Source organism: Hypanus sabinus, chromosome 25 (genome assembly GCF_030144855.1).
Source record: "Hypanus sabinus isolate sHypSab1 chromosome 25, sHypSab1.hap1, whole genome shotgun sequence".
Lineage (NCBI taxonomy): Eukaryota > Metazoa > Chordata > Chondrichthyes > Myliobatiformes > Dasyatidae > Hypanus > Hypanus sabinus.
Genome location: NC_082730.1, coordinates 23,321,383 through 23,343,480, shown reverse-complemented (window position 1 = coordinate 23,343,480; position 22,098 = coordinate 23,321,383). Strand labels below are relative to the sequence as shown.

General features: G+C 44.4%; 1 protein-coding gene across 10 annotated transcripts in view; it reads right to left on the bottom strand.

Moving 5' to 3' along the window:
- Positions 1–22,098, bottom strand: part of LOC132381101 (chemokine-like protein TAFA-2) — a 143,108-nt gene that overhangs the window by 41,447 nt on the left and 79,563 nt on the right. For 5 of the 10 annotated variants that reach the window (XM_059950320.1, XM_059950315.1, XM_059950319.1 and 2 more), the window contains 2 exons: positions 4,728–4,812; positions 1,776–1,891 (listed from right to left, as the gene is read on the bottom strand). In XM_059950320.1, coding sequence (XP_059806303.1) covers positions 1,776–1,891; positions 4,728–4,738 — 127 coding nt within the window. In that variant the 5' untranslated portion in view covers positions 4,739–4,812. Of the gene's footprint in view, positions 1–1,775; positions 1,892–4,727; positions 7,851–22,098 lie in introns of those variants that run through there. The other 5 variants (XM_059950313.1, XM_059950322.1, XM_059950314.1 and 2 more) reach the window with 2 other exon arrangements.

Below are 22,098 nucleotides of genomic sequence, written 5' to 3'. Positions count from 1 at the left end.
ACAGTGCTCATCTTTCTTTGTGTGACTTAATTAGTTTGCTGATATTCCCAGGACAAACATAGTTTCATGCAGCATTTGAATCTGAAACGGTCATTCAGTACAAAAGGACTGTTACATTGAGATGTCTCATGCAGAGTAATCCCCCCATGCATTGAGTATCGCAACAGGGTGGGGGGCCTGCACACAGAAGGAAGCAGACAGTACAGTGGCCACACTGTTCCATCAGTCAAGTTCCATCCTGACCTTTGGTTCTGCCTTATTGATGTTTGCATTTTCGGTCATTTCAATGGTTTCCATCAACTGCTCCAATATCTTCCAACATCTAAAGATGCACCAACAGGGGATAGGCTAAAGTAGGGTTCTCCCAGTGTAGATGGGTGGTAAGAGAATCACAGTGGAGTTGGTGGGCACTTGTGTGAGAATAGGTTGAAGAATGGGATTGTTGGGATTTTTCTGTGAGCGCGTCTAGAGTTGATTGGCCTCTGTATAGATAAATAGTCCTAACAGTTCCTCTCTTGTTCTGCAGATCTCAGTTTTATCCGGACTAACCCTACAGTGCAAAGCCAGAAGAGGCATGCAACTAAAACGGGGTTGCACGGGAGGCGAGAGTCGAGGGAGTGCAGAGATATTGCTAGACTGTCGAGCTGGAGGAGGTTACAACAATAGGGTTGGAATGAGGCCATGGGGGTACTCACAGATTTGAGCATTGTAAAACTTAATGAAGAGGGGAGGTAGGGGAAGGAATATGAACTGTCAGGTGATAGGCAAGGCCAGGTGAGGGGGAAGGTGAGTGAGTGGGGGAAGAGGGGATGAAGTAAGATGCTGGGAGGAGATAGGTGGAAGGGGCTGAAGAAGAAAGAATCTAATAGTCCAAAGGACATTGTGTCATGGAATAAAGTGAAGAAGGAGGGGAACCAAAGGAAATTGAAGGGAAGAAGAGAAGGGATGAGAGGGAAACCAGAAAGAGGAATGGAAAAAGAGGAGAGAGAGGCGAAGTTACAGGATGTTAAAGAAACCCATATTCTAGACATCAGGTTGGAGGCTCCCCAAATATAATATGAGGGTTCTCCTCCAATCTACGTGTGGCCACATCGTGGCAGTGGAGGAGGTCACGGACAGACCTTCCCCCTCGCCACACCTTCTTATTCTGACTTTTGTCCCCTTCCTTTCCATTCCTGATACAGGGTTTCAGACCAAAACATCGACTGTTTATTCTCTTCCATAGATGCTGCCTGACCTGAAGAGCTCCTCTGGCATTTTGTGTACGTTGATACGTACCTCAGTCCCATTTATGCATTAGTCCTCTACTTTGATCCTGATAGCCAGACAGATACAATCAATCTCAGTTTCAAAAGCTCAAGTGATTCCAAGATTGTAGCCATTTCAGGGAGAGACTTCCAGATCTCTACTATCTTTGTGATCAGTAAAGTCATGAATGTTTTGGCTCCAATTCCAAGACTATGTCTTATTGCTCCTCAAACAGAGGAAATATTATCTATGCTAATGAAATCATTTTATTCACCTAGATTCTAGTGCTCTTCAGACTTCCAAACTCAAGACCGCTATCTGCAATGCACCCTTATAATTTAACGCTTTAAACTCTTGCTGATCATCTTCCCTCCTGATGTGCACCACCAACAACTGACTACAGAACTGCAAACAGGTCTTAACCAAGTCTAAATCAGAACAGCCATCCTATTTCTAGATAACATTCACAACTAAAGCATTTGGAAAAATTGATTATAACACAAACACACAAAAAAACTTGTACTTACCTGAGTGGCTGCGGTGATGGGTTGAAGCCAGACTCACTCTTCCTAAAGTAGGCATCAGGCAAATGGTGAACAGAATAATCCATTTACCCACGTTCCATATATACTTCCCACTCATCCTGCAAGGAATTTGTAAAATAGAAATAAGGTTTCTTGAAACACAACGAAAGTCTGCAGATGATGGAAATCCAGAGCAACACAAACAAAATGCTGAAGGAACTCAGCAGGTCCGGTGGTATCTGTGGTTATGAGTAAAGAGTTGACGATTTGGGCTGAGACCCTCCTTGAGGACAGGAAAGGATGGGAGATGACGCCAGAATAAAAAAGGTGGAGGGAGATGAATGAGGGTAGCTAGAAGGAGATAGGTGAAGTCAGATGGGTAGGAAAGGTAAAGGACTGGAGAGGAAAGAATCTGATAAGAGAGGAGAGTGGACCACAGGAGAAAGGGAAGGAAGAGGAGATCCTGGAGCAGTTAAGAAGCCAGAGTGAGGAATAGAAAGGGGGGGGGGGGAGAAATATCTTTTACCGGAAGGAGAAATCAATATTCATGTCAGGTTGGATGCTAGCTGGAATATAAGGTGTTGCTCCTCCACCCTGAGGGTGGCATCATCTTGGTATAAGAGAGGGCCGTGGACCGACAAGTCAGAATGGGAATGGGAATCGGAATCAGAATTAAAATGTTTGGCCACCGGGAAGTTCCACTTTTGATGGTTGGAGCTCAGCTGCTCGATGAAGCAGTCCCCCAATTTACAACAGGTATCACCAAGGTAGAAGGTGCCGCATCGTGAGCACCAGACACAGCAGACAACCCCAGCAGATTTGCAGCTGAAGTGTACCTGAAAGGACTGTTTTGTGCCCTGAATGGAGGCGAGGCTGGAGGTGAATGGGCACTTGCAGAGGTAAGTGGCAGGTGGGAGATTAGTGGGAAGGGACGAATAGACAAGGGAATCACGGAGGGAGCAGTACTTGAGAAAAACAGAGAGTGAGGGTAGGTGATGATATGGTTAGTGGTTGAACTCCTTTGGAGATAACAGATGTTGTGGAGGATGATGTCTTGGATGTGGAGGCTCAGGAGTGGTTGGTAAGGACAAGAGTAACTCTATCACTGTTAAGGAGGCTGGAAGATGGGATGAGTGTGGATATTTGGAAAATGTAGGTGATGCGGGGGAGGGCAGCAACTATAGTGGAGGAAGGGGAACCCAGTTCTTTGAAGGAGGAGGACTTCTCTAATGCCTTGGAAAGGAAAGCAACATCCTGGGAACAGATTATGTGGAGACAAGGTAACTGAGAAAAGGGGACTGCATTTTAACTGAGGAAAGAGCATAGCATTTTTGTAAACTGCTTCCTCTAAAAAATTTCTTACCTTAGACTCTCCAACTGAGGGAAAGTCTAAACCAAGAACATAGCCTTAGAACAGAAAGATATCCCTTTAAAACAGAGATGGGGAGGTATTTCTTTCACCAGAGGGAGGTGAATCTGTGGAATTCATTGCCACAGACAGTTGCAGAGGGCAGATCATTTAAAGTGGAGGTTGGTAGGATCTTGATCAGTAAGGGCATAAAAGGTTACAGGGAGAAGGCATAGAATAGGGTGGAGAGGGAAAATAAATCAACTATCATCAAATAGCAGAGGGAACGCGAGCCAAATGCCCTAGTTCTGCTCCTATGTCTTTGTGGAAAAAGCAGTTGCAGTTACTCTATCTATAGCCCTCATAATTTATCTCTATCAAATCCCCTCATTCTCCCACACTCCAGCCAATAAAGTCCTAACCTACTCAACTTTTCTCTATTCCTCAAGTTCTCTAGTAATGTACTTTTATATTTTCTCTGTACTCTTCCAATCTTACTGATGTCTTTCCTGTTGACCAGAACTGCATGCAACATTCTAAATTTAGCCTCATCAATGTTGTATACAACTTCAACAATAAATTCCAACTCCTGTACTCAATAATTTGTGCAGGTCAATGTGCCAGAAGCTCTCTTAGCGACCCCATCTACCCAGAACGCTACTTCAAGGAACTATTTTCTACCTCACTAAAGGTGATCAAAATAAATTCCACGAGATTACAGTGATAAAATGCAGACCCAACAATCCATCTTCCTTCCCTATGCTGTAACATTACTTTAGAGAGCAATGACGCCTTTAGGAAACTTTTGAGAGAGAACAGGGGAAATTTACCAGGATGCTGCCACATTCAGAGAGCATGTCTTACGAGCAAGCTAAGCCTTTTCTCTCTAGAGTCAAGGAGGAGGAGAAGTGACTTGATAGAACTGTGGATAGCCAGGGTGGAAATGCCCATTGTGAGGGGGCATCATTTTCACGTGATTGATGGAAAGTACAGGGGCAATATCAGAGTTTTTACACAGAGAGTAGTGAATGTATGGATCACCCTGCCAGGGGAGATCATTCAGGGGTATTTAATAAACTCTTAGAGAGACACACACATAGGTGACGGAAAAATGAAGGGGTATGTGGGACAGAAGGGTTAAATTAATCTGAGAGTAGTTTAAGAGGTCGTCACAGTATCATAGACAATAGGGCCTGTACTGTGCTTTAATGTTCTATTGGCCACAGTAGCGAAAGACTCCAGCCCACGTGAAAGCCAACTATACCATAAAACTTAATTATTTTGTTATTAAGGTCCAAGAAAAATCTCTGTAACATTTCACGATACAGCCTGGGCTCAACTCCAATTCATTCTCCCTTTAATCCTGCCTAGCTCTTAAAGAAATGCCTGAGATTTTATTCTCTCCATTGATTTTTGTGTATTTTTTTTTCCAGGGATGATAATAAATGGTTTTGTTGTTACAAGCCCAGACGCAGTTGCTGGGTGATCCCGCACTTTAAATCATTTACATTCCCTTCATGCATTATAAAGAAGATGCAGTCACCGGCGCACTTCAAAATAAATAAGTGTGCAGTGTAGATGAGAGAAGTCAATGAGCAGCACTGTACCTCTTTAGCATTGCAGTTTTATGGCGTGTACATTAGCCGGTCTCAGCTGGATGCTCCCTTGGAGAAGACAAGCACATGGGTGCATCTAGAATGAAGCAGTTCAATTAGGAGTAATCCACAGGGAATCTATGCCCTGTGATAACTATTAAACCCACCAAGCAGCCTCCAAAAGTATTGACGATCTGTGCATTGTTACTGTCCACATTGAACATAGTGTAGGGTCCTCTGTGAGCATGGCACTGGACTAGCAGCACAAACTCTGTGGATGCAATAATCCTGACCTCAGAGAATGATGCTTTTATGCAGAGCTATTCAAAGCATCAAGACGTCCCAATGAACTTTACACTCAATAAAGAGCTATTTGTTAAGAGTAGTCACAGTTGTAATAAAGCACACGAGAACACAAGTCAGCTATAGACTCCATCAAGCCTTTTCCAACATTCCTTAAGATCAAGGCTATTGACTATATTCCCCACCTTAACTGTGGATTTCCACCCCCACCCCCAGTGTAAAAATCAATCAATGACCAAATTTCTGCAATGCTGCAGGATAGAGAGTTCCAAAGATTTAGAAACTTGAAAGAATTCTACTTCACCTTGGCTCGGAGCTACCAAGCCCTCAAACTAATTCCAAGTCAAGACTTTACATTCTTGGAAAGTAACTTCTCTACATTGACCCTGATAACCCCTCTAAGAATTTCACTCTTACGATCCCTGCAACATTTAAGCACATCTTATTCATTCCCAAGGTTTAATCCTCTCATTCCAGTCATCAATCGAATGAATTTAGTAAATGGAGTGAACTTCATTTACCAAGGCAGTTACTTTGTTTGTTACGTGAGGAGACCAAAACCGCACAAGGCATTCCAACTGTGGTCTTGTGAAAGGACTATACAACTGCAGCAAATTGGGTGGCAGGGTAGAGATTTGTCTCTACCAAAGAAGGTGTAAGGTACTCCTACGCTCCACTAGCCTGCAGGTCGCCCTTGGGCAAGGTGTAGCCCCCACCTCCCCCACCACAATCAGGGTCACATGAAGCCATGAGAGAAGGTGGTGGATGGTTGTAAGAGCAGCCGGTGTATATCACAACTCCTGGTTATGTGACCATCAACAACTGGCAGACAATCTCTAAAGAGTACTGATAATGGCTGGGGTCACCCGTCTTGTAAAGACACTGCCCAGAAGAAGGCAACGGCAAACCACTTCTGCAGAAAAATCTGCCAAGTACAATCACGATCATGGAAAGACCAAGATCGCCAACATTGTACAACATGGTACATAACAAACGAACTGCTACAAAATTTCCTTTAACTATATTCTGTAAACCTCTTTCCTACTCACTTAATAGGTCCTTTGCAACTTCCTTGTAGACCAAACTTGTTTGCCTACTTTCCCACCTAACCTTGTATTGTGAGAAAATGGAACCCTCAGCCTCCTCAATTCTGACTAGTTAAGCTTTGGTCCCAATAGTTAAGTCTGATAACCTGTAAATGACTTATTTTAAATTTCTGTTGTTAATTTATTCACATTCCGAAAACCAAGTTAATACATGACACCCCATTCTCAGTATCAGGGAGGAAACTTTAGCGGAAGGATGTGGATACTATAGAGAGAGGGCAGAGGAGATTCACAAGGATGTTTCTTGGATTGGGGAGCATGTCTTATGGGAATAGGTTGAGTGAACGGCCTTTTCTCCTTGGAGCAGCAGACAATGAGGGGTGACCTGATAGAGGGGTATAAGATTGTGAGAGGCATTGATCATGTGGATAGCCAGAGGCTGAAATAACTAACACGAGGGGGCATAGTTTTAAGGTGCTTGGAAGTAGGTACAAAGAGGACGTCAGAGGCAAGTTTTTCGCACAGAGAGTGACCCGCGACAGTGGTAGAGGCAGATACAATGGGGTCTTTTAAGAGACTTTTAGATAGGCACATAGAGCTTAGAAAAGCAGACAGCTATGTGGTAGGGAAATCCTAGACAATTTCTAGAGAAGGTTACATAAGTTGACACAACTTCATGGGCCGATGGGCCATAGATTTCTGTGTTTCTATATTTAGAGATTGAGGCTCCGATTTCCTGGTAGAATGACAGTGTGCTCAGTTGCAATGGCTTCCACCGGGCCAACAAAGGCTATTATTGTCTTTCTTAAACATATCTACTTTACAAATGCAAGACACCACTGGGCATTAAGAACTTCATTAGTACTGCAGGTCTACCCCATCAGTTCATTGGCAGAGAAAGGGCAGGACTTGGCCTGGCTCGTGCTGCTGCAGAGAAGTCGGAGAAATCGGTGCGCAAAGGCAGTGTGCAGTCTAACAGCAAGTGATCATCTTAGCTGCTTTTCCAGTGATTGCAAGACACTGTTGGACATTGGTAACGTGGAATGCTGCAAGTCCGATTTAATGATTTATCGTTGGATGGGGGGGGGGGAGGGGGTGAGCTGTGTGGCCTCGGTCATAGTGAGGACTAGGCCTCAAGCTGCAGAGTCACCTGCTTACCACCACCTAGGAGAGAGGCAGTGGTCAGTGAGCTCCACCAGTGTGTCGAGGGCAGTGTGGTGCAACGTTTAAGCAGGAGTTGATGCTGCCCCTCAGTGTTCGTGCAGCAGAAGACAAGCCACATTGTTTTCAACTGCAGACCGCGGCAACATTCATGGACTCAGGGTCCTGGACTTTTTTTTTGTGACTGTATTTTACTGATATCTTATGTGTGCTATATGTGCCTTGTGCTGTGTATGAGTGTTGGCATTGTGGTTTGTTCCTTGGCTCCAGGGTAACGCCGTTTCATTTGGCTGTATTCATGGATGGTTTAATGACAATCAAACTCGAACTTGAAAGCATGAACAAAAATGGTAAAATAATGGACACTGGGAACCTACAATTTACATCGGGACTGTGAAGGTCGCAGAAGGTGACAGCGAAGAACATGTGCACAATCATGAAGAAATTAGAAGATGCTACGTTTCATGGTTAGTGCTTCGAGCCAGTGCCATCCGGACATTACCCAGCCACAGGAAGTTGCTGAGCTACTGACAAAAAACTCAAGAGTTCTTGCTATGCCCAAAGAGAAACATGTCAGATCTCAAGAATCAAACCAAAGCTTAATAAAAACATCTGTGCATTTGAGTCACTGTAACTATATTTGTTAATGATAACAGCAGCACTGAATTTGAAATTGCAGGGACTCTACTTTGACAAACTGCTGCAGGTGTGTAGTGCAGAGTGTATTGACTGACTGCCTTACATTCTAGTACAGGAACATCAATGTCTTTGAACAGAAAGTCCTACAAAACGTAGTAGATTTGGGGCCAGTACATCAAGGGTAAAGCCCTCCCAATCACTGAGGAAATCTACATGAAATGTTGCTGTGGAAAAGCAGCATCCGTCATCAGAGATCCTCACCACCCAGGCCACGCTCTTTTCTTGCTGCTGTCATCAGGTAGAAGGTACAGGAGCCTCAGGACTCGCACCACCAGGTTCAAGAACAGATACTACCCCTCAACCGTCAGTCTCTTGAACAATAGGGGATAAGTATACTCATCCATTGAGATGTTCCCACAGCCAATTGTCTCATATTAAGGATTCTTCATTATGTTATTTCATGTTCTTGTTATTTATTGCTATTTATTTGCATCTGCATTTGTACAGTTTGTTGTCTTCAGCACTCTGGTTGGTCTTTCATTGATCCTCTTAGAGATATTATTCTAGGGATTTGTGGAGTGTGCATGCAGGAAAAAGTATCTTAGGGTTGTATGTGGTGACATATATGTACTCTGATAATAAAATTTACTCTGAACTTAAAGAATTTGTATAACATTTTAGTATAATATATATTCCACTTCATAACTAGAATGGTTCTTTGTAACCAACTGGGCACTTTAGATATACGACTCATTGAAGTCTCTCCCACAATATAACATTCCCTTATGCACATTCAAGACCTGTCAAAAGCAGTGAGATGAATTATCAGCTCCAGCAGTGATGGTCAAGAGATGATTATGGACCGGGACACTGTGCACAACCTCCCTGCTCTTTCCACGATGGCTGTGAATTTAATTACATTCACCTGAGAGAGCAGGGGGGGCTTTAATTTAACTTGGTCTCCCATTTGCACCTCTAACGGTGAAACCTTCGCTCAGCACAGCTACAGAAAGATGCCCAGCAATGGGAGAGATACAGGTGATTACTTAGTAAATTCATGCACAATCTCCCTCAAAGCAAATTGTGTTATCTTCCAAAACTAAAAATGAACCAATGTAATGAAGACAAAATAAGGAATAATTGAAGAGCTGATTCTGAAAGGCAATGTAATTTTCAGTTAATTTCTCACAGACTGGTTATGGCTGTTGCAGATGGATGGTTGTCAATGGCAACCCCTCATAGACCTCACTCAGACTGACTGAAACAAAAATACAAGTTTGGGAGAGCCGGCTGCGGTTGCATTCACTGGAACACAGTTCAGTTAGCAATTCTGTCGATCACAGGTAAGGTCGTCTCTGATCAATTCCTTGTATCACTGTTCACCCCCAACCTACAAACCCTGTTCCCTAAACACAAGAGATTCTGCAGATGCTGGAAATCCAAAGTAACACACACAAAATGCTGGTCAGGCAGAATCAACGGAGAGGAATCAACCATCAATGTTTCAGGTAGAGACCCTTCATCCCTTCTGCATTTTTTTCATAGAACTCAGAACAATACAGCACAGGAACAGCACCTTCAGCCAACCAAGTCTACACCAACTATAATACCATTCTAAACTAATCCCGCCTGCCTGTACATAGTCCACACCCCTCTATTTCCAGCCTATTCATGTGTTTGTCTAAATGTCTCTTAAACATCACTGTAGATCTGCTCCTAGTCCCCTGACAGCACATTTCAATGGAGAAAATTCTCCCCCAATTTACTCGTATCCATGTGTTCTAAACCAATCTAAACCCTGTCCTTCCATTTGATCCACATCTTTCATGCAAAGAAGGGGGATGATCTGGAAATCACTGCCTGTGCAGCTGGTGGAAACAGTGCCAAGCAAAGCTTCAAAAAGGGATCTGGCACCGGAATAATTAGATTGTTACAACCGGGAGCTTAGGAAAGGAACTGAATGGATTACTCTAAAGGAAGCTGGCACAAGTTTGATGGGCAGAATGGATTACACCATAACAATTTATGTTTCTATGAGATTTACAGGAAGGTGCTGTTTGCTGCTTGGCATTCGCTGCTGTCGCACCTCCAACAGAGCCCTGGGGTCAGCTGCAGGGTCATCAGTCAGGGACCACCACTCAATGACGTTTGGCCCTGGTACATCTCCTGGTGATGGAGCACTGCCACCCTCTGCAGCTTCCAATGGCAACAGTCAGTTTTTGTCCTCCCTCCTTAGTCACAGCCAAAAGCTGCTCTTTTTGGCCTCTTCAGCTAACTCTCTGGTGGCCCCCCACAGACTCACTGCCACATCACAGAGTAAACTTGTCATTGATGCGCCAATAAAGCCTCCACAGGGTAGATGATGGTCCTTACACTCAGCTGCCAGGTCTGAGTACTTCAGCCTCCTCCACTCGTGGGAAGCCTCCACTCCTTCCTCCCACGGGATGGTCAACTCAATGAGGAGGTCTGTCTTGGCAGCTGTGGACCACAGTGCTATGTCTGGGTGGAGAGATTTTGTAGTGACTTTCATGAGGCACTGTAGCCATTTGCCAAGATCTGTCCTCGTGTTCCATTCCCTGCCTGTAGATAGGAGTCCCAAAGGAGCTCTTGGCCAGGTACATTCAGCGCTCTTACCAGCCTTAACCGATGGAATGAGTTGTCATCCTGCTGGGGAAAGCTGTTTCTCACTTCCCATCTTCAGGTCTCTAGGATCTCAGCCAGCTGTTTTTAGGAGCTGGTTGTGCCACCTTCACGTTGTCCATCTTCCATAACAGTCCTGTGCCACTGCCTTCACCCTGTTGTGCTCCTGGTCTGTCCTTTTCACTTCCTCCACTACCACTCTCTTTCTTCAGGGCCTTGGACCAGAGACGTGCAGCCTTGCCCCAGCCAAGTCCTGCACGTCCAGCCTGGACTCAGCTGACATCCTCTTGGTGCTGATGGCCTGGTCTGCTTCAGCTTGAGCTCTACATTTCGGCTGGTACGGACTGGGGCACTTGCACCCCTCTCCGGCAGCTCAGAGGACTCTCAGCTCAATGTCCAGTTGGGCTTTCTCCTGCTTGTACCCTAGGCTAATGGATCTGAGTAGAAGCTGCTAGATGTTCTTCCCAAAGAAGTCAGTGTAGGAGAAACACTGAGGCAGTCCCTGCCATTTCTGGATGTGGCTTATCCCATCCATCCTACTGGCTGTTGATACACATTTTCAGGGGCCACAACACCCTTCGGTACATTGTGAACTGGTAGCACCACACTTCATAGCTTCTGGGTGGTTGGCTCTGGTCGATTCTGGCCAGGCCCTCTGTGAGCTGTTTCTGTACAACATCTCCGTTGGAGAACTCTGCACTGTACTGCCTCTCAAAGTTTCAGATGGGCAGCCTGGCCAACACCAGGGTTTCCTCACCTCCTACTAATCACTTGGCAGACATTCTAAAATTCTCTCCTTTAGCTTCTCTGCCACTTTTTCTCCTGTAAGGTGCTTGTCAGAGCCTCCAATTAACCAGCCCTAATTTTGTGTGATTCCAATCAAGTTTTGTTTACAGCGCACATTTAAATGTTTCACTCCGTGAAAGAGCTGTATAAATACAAGATGGTGCAGCATAAAGCCATTTAGTCAGTACTGAAACACAACACTGAACGAAGAACAGCACCTCACAGGAACAGGCCCTTCAGCCACAATGCCTATGTGGTTGCTTTACATCAGACCAATCTCTTCAGCCTACACTTGATCCATAACTCTCTATTCCCTGCATTTCCACGTGTTAGTCTAAAAGCAATTTGAACACCTCTATTGATTGAGTGAATAATTACCTCAGTTATGTAGAACCTCGGTCAGATTCAAGTTCAAGTTAAAGTTTATTGTCATTCAACAGCCAAATTAAACATTTCTTTACAACTAAGGTGCAAAACACAGTACATACCTATGTATAAAACAGACAATTTTTTAAAATTGAACCTATGTACAAGTTGACATAAAGTGCATATACAACTTACAGTTAAACATATCACAATGTTACTGTGCTATCATAGATAATGTGCACTGGATAGCAGCAGGGTGTTCACAAATGTCACAGCCTGGGGGAAGAAGCTGTTACCCAGCCGAACAGCCCTTGTTCTTATACTGTGGTACCTTCTGCCTGACAGTAGGATGCCAAAGAGATTGTCAGGTGGACGGGAAGCGTTCCTCGACGATGCTGAGGATTCTCATCCAGGAGTTATGGTCCCTAGAAAGGGTGCTGAGGTCATTCTCCAGAATTAAACCAGGCATTTCATTATGCTACATAAACTAGGCTTACATTTACTTGAATTTAGATAGATTGAATGGGGTAGTTGATTGAAGAGTTTAAATTATTAAAAGGACTCAATAAGGTAAATATAGAGAATCAATTTCCTCTGTCGGGTAAAATCAAAAACAAAGCAACATAATCCTAAATTTGAGCTCTGTTCAAAATTGAAATTCAGAACCTGCTTTTCACACTAAGGGCTGTGAATGTTAAAAGGACAAGGCAAACTTGATGGACTTGTGTTGAATAAAAGTATCAACAGACATTGGAACAGAAGCAACACCCAGACCCGTTACTTTTTAATTTAGTGACGAATTAAAATGAATAATCTGGTTGATTTCCTACTGTTCCAAATTTGATTTCTCAGGCAAAGAAAAACACAATCCACAGTATTAGTTCACCCATCAGATTCCCTTACTTCACCATCAGGATAATAGGCCAGGAAACAAAAGTCAATAAAAAAAAAGCTATTGGGTATGTTTAAATTTATTTCAATACTAATTTTAATGCTACATTAACAGCTAGGATCAAGTGCCATTATACTATTGACCTTGAGAAATTGATTTTTTTTTGTACCACGTAATCCATGGCAGTGAAGTTTCACCAGTTCTGAACTTTAAAGTTTTGATTTAAATATCACAATGAAATAGCCAATGTAGTTTGAAGTCAGGGTGGTTTGGACATAGAGCAAGATCTGGAGTGGTGGTGTTTACACATCTCTGCGGCCCTTGTCATTGCATGTCATGTGTTGAGAGTGCTGTCGAAGTGGCTATGCTGAATCGCTGCAGACCATGGTGTAGACAGCACACTGCATTTGGATGAATGAATGCTTAAGGAAATCATAGAGGATGCATTAGTGTACACTGGAGATGGGGAAGATAAAATTGTTGTATTTGATCATGTTTATGCAAACAAAGCGCACACCAAATAGAATCAGTTTGATCCTGACCCATTCTTGCAGAGAGCTATGGGGTAAAACATAGATGGATGGGACGAGCTCGCTGAGCAACACAGCTGGCACGGATTACTTGGCCCGAAGAAGCACTGGTTCCGTGCCTCATGACTTTACACTCTCAACTTAGTAGACTTTACATGTTGTTCATGTGTCCACTTCAGCTAGAGCTCATTCCAAATACACACCATCTTTTGAGTGAAGAAGCTGTTCCCTTCAAATCCCTCGCCTCTGATCTTAAATCTATACCCTCTTATTTTGAGCAAACCTTCTCCAGGAAAAAGACTACATGCTTTCATCCTGTCTTCTTTTCCCCATGATCTTATATACCCCTCCTCGCTCTCTTACATTTTAGAGAATAAAGTCCCAGTCTACATAACTCCTCTGTGTAACTTAGGTCCTCAAGTCCACACAACATCTAGGCAAATCATTACTTCACTCTTTCCGGTTTAATAACATCTTTCCTACAAGGTGACCAAAACTGTATAGAATGCTCCAAAAGTGACCTCAGCAATGGCTTGTATAACTTCCCAACTTCCATACTCGATGCTCTGACTGAAGGCCAGCATGCCTTCACCACCTTATCAAGCTTGTACCCCATCACCTAGGAAACGCCTCTTCTCATTGCTAGCATCAGGGAGGAGGTACAGGTGCATGAAGGCACACACTCAAAGATTCAGGAACACCTTCTTCCCCTCTGCCGTCCAATTTCTGAATAGACATTGAACGCATGAACACTACCTCACTACTTTTTTTTTTGCTCTGTTTATATAACAATAGATTTGCATTCAAATCCTTTAAAGAAATGGAAGACTGCATACTGAAAGAATAATGTACTTGCACTAGAGGCAGTGCAGACGATCGTTACTAGATTGCTCGTATGAAGGGTTGACATATGACGAGAATGTAAGCAAATTAGACCTAAGCTCATTGATAGTTTAGAAGAATGAGAGGTGATCTTATTGAATCACAGAAGATTCAGAAGATGGACACAGAGAAGGTTTCATCTAAAGCTAGGGGGTCATCATTTCAGAATAAAGGCTTGCCCACTTAAGACAGATGTGAGGTGAGATTTCTCTCAGGAGATCATGAACCTTTGGTATTCTCGGCTCCAGAGAGCTGTAGAAGCAAAGTCATTAAACATAATCAAGACAGAGGTTTTCAAGCATTTAAACTACAAGGGAATTAAATGGTATGGAGAAAGAACTGGAAGTTGGTATGAAGCCAATTTTGAATCAGCCCTGATCTTATCTAATCTTATCTAGGTTCTTGATTGGACAACACATCAAAGGTTATGGGGAGAAGGCTGGGAACTGGGGTTGAGGAGGGGGAAAAAAAAGGATCAGCCATGATTGGATAGTGGAGCAGACTCGATGGGTCAGATGGCCTAATTCTGCTCCTATGTCTTATCATCTAATGGGCATCTGGACTAAGCCAGCTCCTGTTTCTTATGTCTGTGCTCTAACATTCAATGTTCAAAATTATTAAAACCTTGAAAAGGATAAGTAAGAAGAAGTCGCTTCTACAAGCCAGCTGGGAGGAAAGCTTTATGATACTTGATAACTAGAAAGGAGACTTTATGACACTTGGCTCCATCAGCAGATGAAGAAAATCATAATTTCACCTTGCTGATCCAGAACGATCTGCATGAAAGCAACTTCAATGGAAACTTTCAAAAAGGGTATGCGATAAACATTGACTGGGAGGAAAATTGTGCAGTTATGGCTAAAGGGAATAGATTAATAAAACTAACTAGATATCTCTAAGAGCTAGGCCAATCCAATGGGCTGAGTAGCCTTATTCTACACTAAGTGGTTTTCGTAGGTTGTAATAGCCAAGGTGGTAGTGGGGATCAGCCCCACTAGCTATTAAATGCTCCCAATTGCTTGCGTCACAATTAGCCTCTGACAGCCAAGTCCAGCTCCTGACATTTACACGTGGTTTAGTTACTAAGCCCAGCAGAACCATTTCCACTGACAGGAGAAAGGGAAAAGGCAGGCTACTAGTTCCTTAAAATGTGCTGCTTCAGGCAGAAGGGGCTCACCAGCCTTTGTCGGTAACTCATAGTGGAGAAGAAAAAAATCTGATCTCAAACCTCTGCTGCTTTGCACCCATGGGGAAGGCTTCTGGAGTAAACCCAGAGAAACAGCAGTCCAACATTGAGTTCAATGTTGACCGGCAGCTCCAGTGACACCGCTGGTGCCAAACTGTATCAGTCTCTGCCATTCCTTTGGGTTCGTCCCGTTACATAGGGAGAGGGAGCCTTCTACATGGGCAACAGCCATATCGTACTGACCTGCCTTGTGTAGTACACAGGCCACTAGGACGCAGCATCTGGGGTCAACCTCAACAAATGGACAGCCTCATTGGGTTCTGCAATACCATGAGTTTGAAGCTGAACGAAGAGCTCATTAAATCCCATCCTGTTCATTAAATTCACGTGGCATATTTATATTAAACAGAATCGAAAAGAAGAGCCAGTCATGTCTACGCTGGAGGTAAAATGGCATTTTAGCATTTCAAATGGAATGCAAAGATTAATATTGGAACTTTCCACTAATTAACTTGTCAGTTCAGCCAAATGTGAAAAGAAGCCAAAGGAACCCATAATTAGATAATGTGCCTGGTTTTCAGTTCAGTAATAGTAATTATCATTAAAAACATTAATTAATAATCAGCGTTAATGGCTGCAAATGTTACTCAGCATTTAACCTTTTGGTAACTAGTCAGTTTCTCATCTTGTCCTGTGCTTTATAACCTGTAGGTTTATCATCTTAGGGAGGTGACCCTTATGTTACAATATGACCTCTTCTGCTTGAGTGTCCAACATGACATCACAAATTATCAGCTATGAACATAGCTCTAAGCTCAGGAGAATACAGGTCCATATAACTCATTGTAGTCACTTCATCACTGTATCCACCTGGTTCCCATTGGTTCCGCAAACCCACAGCCTCCACTGCACAAAACAAGTACAGAAGATTTTACTATATTTTATTCAGATATACAGCATGGTAACAGGTTCTACCAACCCAATGACCAATTACCCTACTAACCCGTATGTCTTTGGAATGTGGGAGGAAATCAGAGCACCCAGAGGAAACACATGCGTACACAGGGAGAACGTACAAACTCCTTACAGACAGCAGCGGCAATTGAGCCCAGCATGTTGGAGCTGTAATAGTGTTACACTACCATGTTGCTCCTAAGATATATGACAGCACCAGCCATCTCCTCAATAGCAAACAATCCACTGGAGGAGCTCATAGGTTGAGCAGTATTTGTGGAGGGGTTGGTGAGGGGAGGGAGCTGCTGACCTTTTCGGTGGAAAACCGGCATCAGGACGCTTAACGTTGATGATACCTCTCCTCCCACAGATGCTGCTTGACCTGCTGAACTCCTCCAGCAGTTAGCCTGTTGCTTGAGATTCCAGCATCGGCAGTCTCATATATTGCTCTACTTCAGATCACTTGGAAGGAAAAATGAAAGAGCAGATTATTACTTAAATGGTAAAAAAAAATTGCAGCATGCTGCTGTGCAGAGGGACTTGGGAGTGCTTGTGCATTAATCATAAAAGGTTGGTTTGCAGGTGCAGCGGGCTATCAAGAAGGTAAATGGAATGTTGCCCTTCACCGCTAGAGGGATTGAATTTAACAGCAGGGAGGTTACGCTGCAACTGTACAGGGTGCTGGTGAGGCCACACCTGGAGTACTGCGTGCAGTTCTGGTTTCCTTACTTGAAGAAGGATATACTGGCTTTGAAGGCAGTGCAGAGGAGGCTCACCAGGTTGATTCCAGAGATGAGGGGTTTAGACTACAAGGAGAGATTGAGTCGCCTGGGACTGTACTCACTGGAATTCTGAAGAATGAGAGGAGATCTTCCAGAAGCATGTAAAATCATGAAAGGGGTAGATAAGATAGAGGCAGTCCGCTAGGTGAGACTAGAACTAAGGGACACAGCTTCAAGATTCGGGGGAGTAGATTTAGGACGGAGATGAGAACTAACTGCTTTTCACAGAGAGTAATGAATCTGTGGAATTCTCTGCCCAATGAAGCAGTGGAGGCCACCTCAGTGAACATACTTAAGACAAGGTTGGATAGATTTTTGCACAGCGGGGGAATTAAAGATTAAGGCAAAAAGGCAGATAGGTTGAGATGAGTCGATGGCCAGATCAGCCACGATCTCATTGAATGGCGGAGCAGGCTCAACTGAGCAGATGGCCTACTCCTGTTCCTGTTTCTTATGACACACACCATTTTGACACCATTCTCCATTTCATCAACAGCTGTGAGGTGAGGGCCTCCATCAGCCAGAGTTGACCATGGGTACGGTGATCTAATGGTCTAGATACACAAGCCTGGGCAGTACAATACAGAGAGCCAGCTGTTGCTCCGCCTCTCCACGCACCTGATGAACTCAAAGGAACGGCAGGGACTGACACAGCTTGGTACCAGCGGCGTCGCGGGAGATACAGTCAGCATTGAACTCAATGTAGGACGGCCTCAGGGATGCCAGCTCTGAATTTTTCCCCTCGTGGTTTACTCCTGAAGCCGTCTCCACGAGTGCTTATAGCCGCAAGGCAGCGGAGCTTTCAGATCAGAGGGTTCCTCACAGCGTAGGCTACAGTATTCAATACATTATCAAATGATGGTCAATAACCACCTTCCTTGACTGTGAAGTTCATATCCTGAGAAGGAATACTTAAAAAAAGGAATTTCTGCATCTTATTTCTTCCCCAATAATCAAAACTCTTGAGGCACGTTACTGGCAGCAGGACAGTCAAGCAATGTACCCTCTCTATAAGGGCACCTGTAGCGACCTGTGTGAAGAGAATAAATAATAGTGTCTCCTTAACAAGCAAACTACTGATGAATGGTTATTCAGTAGCAAACAGCATGAAACAGGCAAGAAGAACTGAGTGATCAAATTCAATGTAAAAGCACATATACAATGAATAGGGTCATCAAGCACCTTTTGCAGTGGTGGAGAGAAGGTACTTGATGAAGCAGTTCCCCAATCTATGTCAGGTCTTGGCAACGTAGAGTATTCTACATAGGTGGCAACAGATACAGTAGATGGCCCAACAGACATCGCAGGAGAGGTGTCACCTCACTTGGAATGACGCTTTAGGAGGGAGATTAGTGGCAAGGGATGAAGTGGGCAAGGAAGTCATACAGAGAGTGATCCCTGCAGAAAGCGAAGAGTCAGGAGGGGAGGGAAAAATGTGCTTGCTGGTAGGATCTTGCTGTAGATGGCTGAAGTTACAGATAATGATTTGATGGACCCACAACTCATGTGATGGTAGGTACCTTATCCCTTTTTCTGGTGCCAGGAGGATGAGATGAGACGGGAAATAGAGGAGATATAGTTGAGGGTAGCATCGACGGTGGTGGGATGGAAAGGAAGGGAAGGAGGACACCTCAAATGTTCTGGAGTGGTAAGTTTCATCCTGAGATGTGGCAGAGACAGAAGAACTGAAAATGGGAAATAGCATTTTTTACAAATCACAGTGGGAAGAGCTTTGGTCAAGATGACTGTAAGAATCAGTAGATTTATAAAATATATCAGTAGAGATGGAGACAGAGTGATCATGAAAGAGGAGAGACGTGTCAGAAATAGACCAGGTAAACGAGGATAGGGTGAAAGTTGATGAAATTGATTAGCTGAATATGGGTGCAGGAAGCAGCACCAATGCATTTATCAGTGTAGTACAGAAGGAGATGGGGTGTATGACCAGTGTATGCTTGGAACATGGATAGTTCCACAGAGCCGACAGGCATAGCCGACCCCCGTGAGAGTGACCATGGCTACACTTTCAGTTTGGGGAAAGTCGGAGGAGCTGAAAGTGAGACTGTTGAAGGTGAGAACTTTGTTCCATCAGGTGGTGGAGGGGAGCTAGTTAGCTCTGTTGTCCAAAAAGAAGCAGAGAGCTTTAAAGGAGATGGGAATTTATCAGGACTGAACACCCTTAGTGAAAGAGAGAGGATTAGGTGACAGTGATTGAAGTGATCGAGTGCATGTGAAGTATCACACACCAAGGGGGAACAAAATAGAATCGAGAGTTTGCGGATACGGGTTCAATGTGGCAGAAGCAGACAGAAACAATGGGCCTAAGTTTGGGTAATTTCTCTCCCCTCTTTCCTTCTCTGCTCTCATTCCCCATTCTAGTTACCCCTTCACCACTTATCTCCTGCCCAAAACCTCCCGACGATTCCCCCCTCCTTCCTGTTCCTCCATGGTCTTCTGCCCTCTCCTATCATATTCCTTCTTCTCCAGCCCTTTACTCCTTCCAGCTGCTTACTTCATCCCCTCCTCCCTTACCTGGTTTCACCTGACACCCGCCAGCATCTGACTCTGGCTTCTGCATGTGCCTCAAACAGCCTCTGACAACCAAGTCTGGCTGCTGGCATTCACGTGTGGCTTTGCTACTAAGCCCCGCAGGACCATTTCTACTCACCAGAGAGCGGGCAAAGGCAGGTCACTGGCACCTTCAATCAAGTCACTTCAGGTAGATGGGGCTTGTCGGTCATGGGTGGCAGCTCATCTAAGAGATGAGCTGACTTCGGTTCTTTGTGAGAATGGGGCCCGCTCTCAGCCATTATTTGATATCCAGCAAGGAAGCGGCTAGGAAATTAGTGCGCCTTCGGAGTTTCAGGATTTGGCTCTGGAGACGGGCGGACTCGAGGTCGGTGCCTCTGCAGGAAATCGGTGTGCCGTGAGAGACGGAAGATTGAAAGCAACGAGCTGGCTGCTGGACCCGAGTTCTTTGGGCACAGAGCTCGGAAAAAGTGACACAACGGGCTTTTAACATAATCAGCAAGCTGTTTGTATGTCTCCCCTCTCGCTGTGAAATACAGACACCTTTTTCCCTTATTAGGGAAGGAGAGAGCCTGTGGTATGTCGAATTACCTGGTGAACGAATAGTCTTTGGGGTACTGTAAGTCTCTGTCTTTACTGATGCTTTGCTGCATGCTTGAGTGCTCGGTGGGGGGTGCTGATGCTTTTTTGTTGGTGGAGGAGGGGGGATCATTGCTTTGCTGCTGCTTACGTGTGGGAGGGGGAGCTGGGGGGGTTTTGGAGTTTTAACAGTTAAATGTCATTCATTCTTTGGGACACTCTTTCATAGATGGTTGTGAAGAAAAATAATTTCCAGATGTATATTGTATACATTTCTCAGACATTAAATATACCTTTGAAACCTTTAGAACCTTGAAAAACTCTGATCTCAAACCTCTGCTGTCTTGCAGCTATACCCTCTGATGGGAAAGGCTACAGGAGTAAACCCCGAGGGAAAAATCCTAAGCTGGAGTCCCCAAAACAGTCCTATATTGAGTTCAATGCTGACTGGCAACTCCTGCGATGCTGCTGGTACCAGACTGTATCGGTCTCTGCCGTTCCTTTGGGTTCATCAGATGCGTGGAGGGGGGAGCTTGCTCTCCATATTGTGCTGCCCAGGCTTACATATCCCGACAGTGCGGACGCAGCATCCATGGTCGACCCTGACCGCCGGAGGCCTCACTCACTCCTGCCCCCTTCCTTTCCAGACCTGATGCAAAGTCTGAAGCAAAGTCTGGGCCAAAGCCATCAGCTCTTTATTTCCCACCATAACCCACCTGCTAAGTTCCTCCAGCATTTTGTATGTGATGCTCAAGATTTCCACCATCTGCAGACACATCTCTTGTGTCTCTGTGAAAAACAAGCTCACCAAAAGAGCAAAGCGTTTGGGCAGCAATTTCAGGACTTTTTCCACAGAAAAAAATTGAAAACTTAGAGAAGGCAATTCAGCCCATTGGATCAATACTGCTCCTAAAACAGCAATCCTATCAGACCAGTTCCCTCCTCCTTATTTCTCTGTAGCCCTACAACTTACTACTTTTCACAAAGAATCTCCTTTGATTCTTTTGACACTCACCTATGTTAAGTGATAACTGACAATTAACCCACCGGTGTATTTTTCAGGTGTGGGACGAAACAACGCACCTGCTAGAAATTCACAAAGTCACTGGGAGAACACGCAAAGTGTACACAAACTACAGCCAACATCAAAATCGAATATACACTCAGTGATCACTTTATTAGGTACACCTGTACACCTACATACTAATATATGCTTCTAATCAGCCAATCGTGTGGCAGCAACTCAGTCCATAAAAGCATGCAGACGTGGTCAAGAGGATCAGCTGTTGTTCAGACTTCAGAATGGAGAAGAAATATGACCTGAGAGATTTTGACTGTGGAATGATTGCTGATGTCAGAGTGTTTTGAGCGTCTCAGAACCTGTTGTTTTCCTGGGATTTTCATGCACAACCGCCTTTATAGTTGACAGGGGATTTTTTTTTTTTTGAAACATGGAAAATAGGTGCAGGAGTAAGCCATTTGGCCCTTCGAGCCTGCACCGCCATTCAGTATGATCACGGCTGATCATCTAACTCAGAACCCTGCACCTGCTTTCTCTCCAAACCCCCTGATCCCTTTAGCCACAAGGGCCATATCTAACTTCCTCTTAAATATAGCCAATGAACCAGCCTAAACTGTTTCCTGTGGCAGAGAATTCCACAGATTCACCACTCTCTGTGTGAAGTTTTTCCTCATCTCGGTCCTAAAAGGCTTCCCCTTTATCCTTAAACTGTAACCCCTCGTTCTGGACTTTCCCAACAGCGGAAACAATCTTCCTGCATCTAGCCTGTCCAATCCCTTTAGAATTTTATACGTTTCAATAAGATTCCTCCCCCCCCCCCCCCCGGTGCAAAGGGACAAATAACATCCAGTGAGCAGCAGCTCTGTGGGTGAAAATGCCTTGTTAATGAGAGAGGTCAGAGGAGAACGGCCAGACCGGTTCAAGCTGACAGGAAGGCGACAGTAATTCAAATAGCGACACGTTGTAACAGGGGTGTGCAGAAGTACATCTGTGATGGTTCACAGTAGCAGAAGTCCACAAATGTGCACTCGGTGACAACTTCATTAGCTACAGGAGGCACCTAACTAAATGGCCCCTGAGTGTAAAT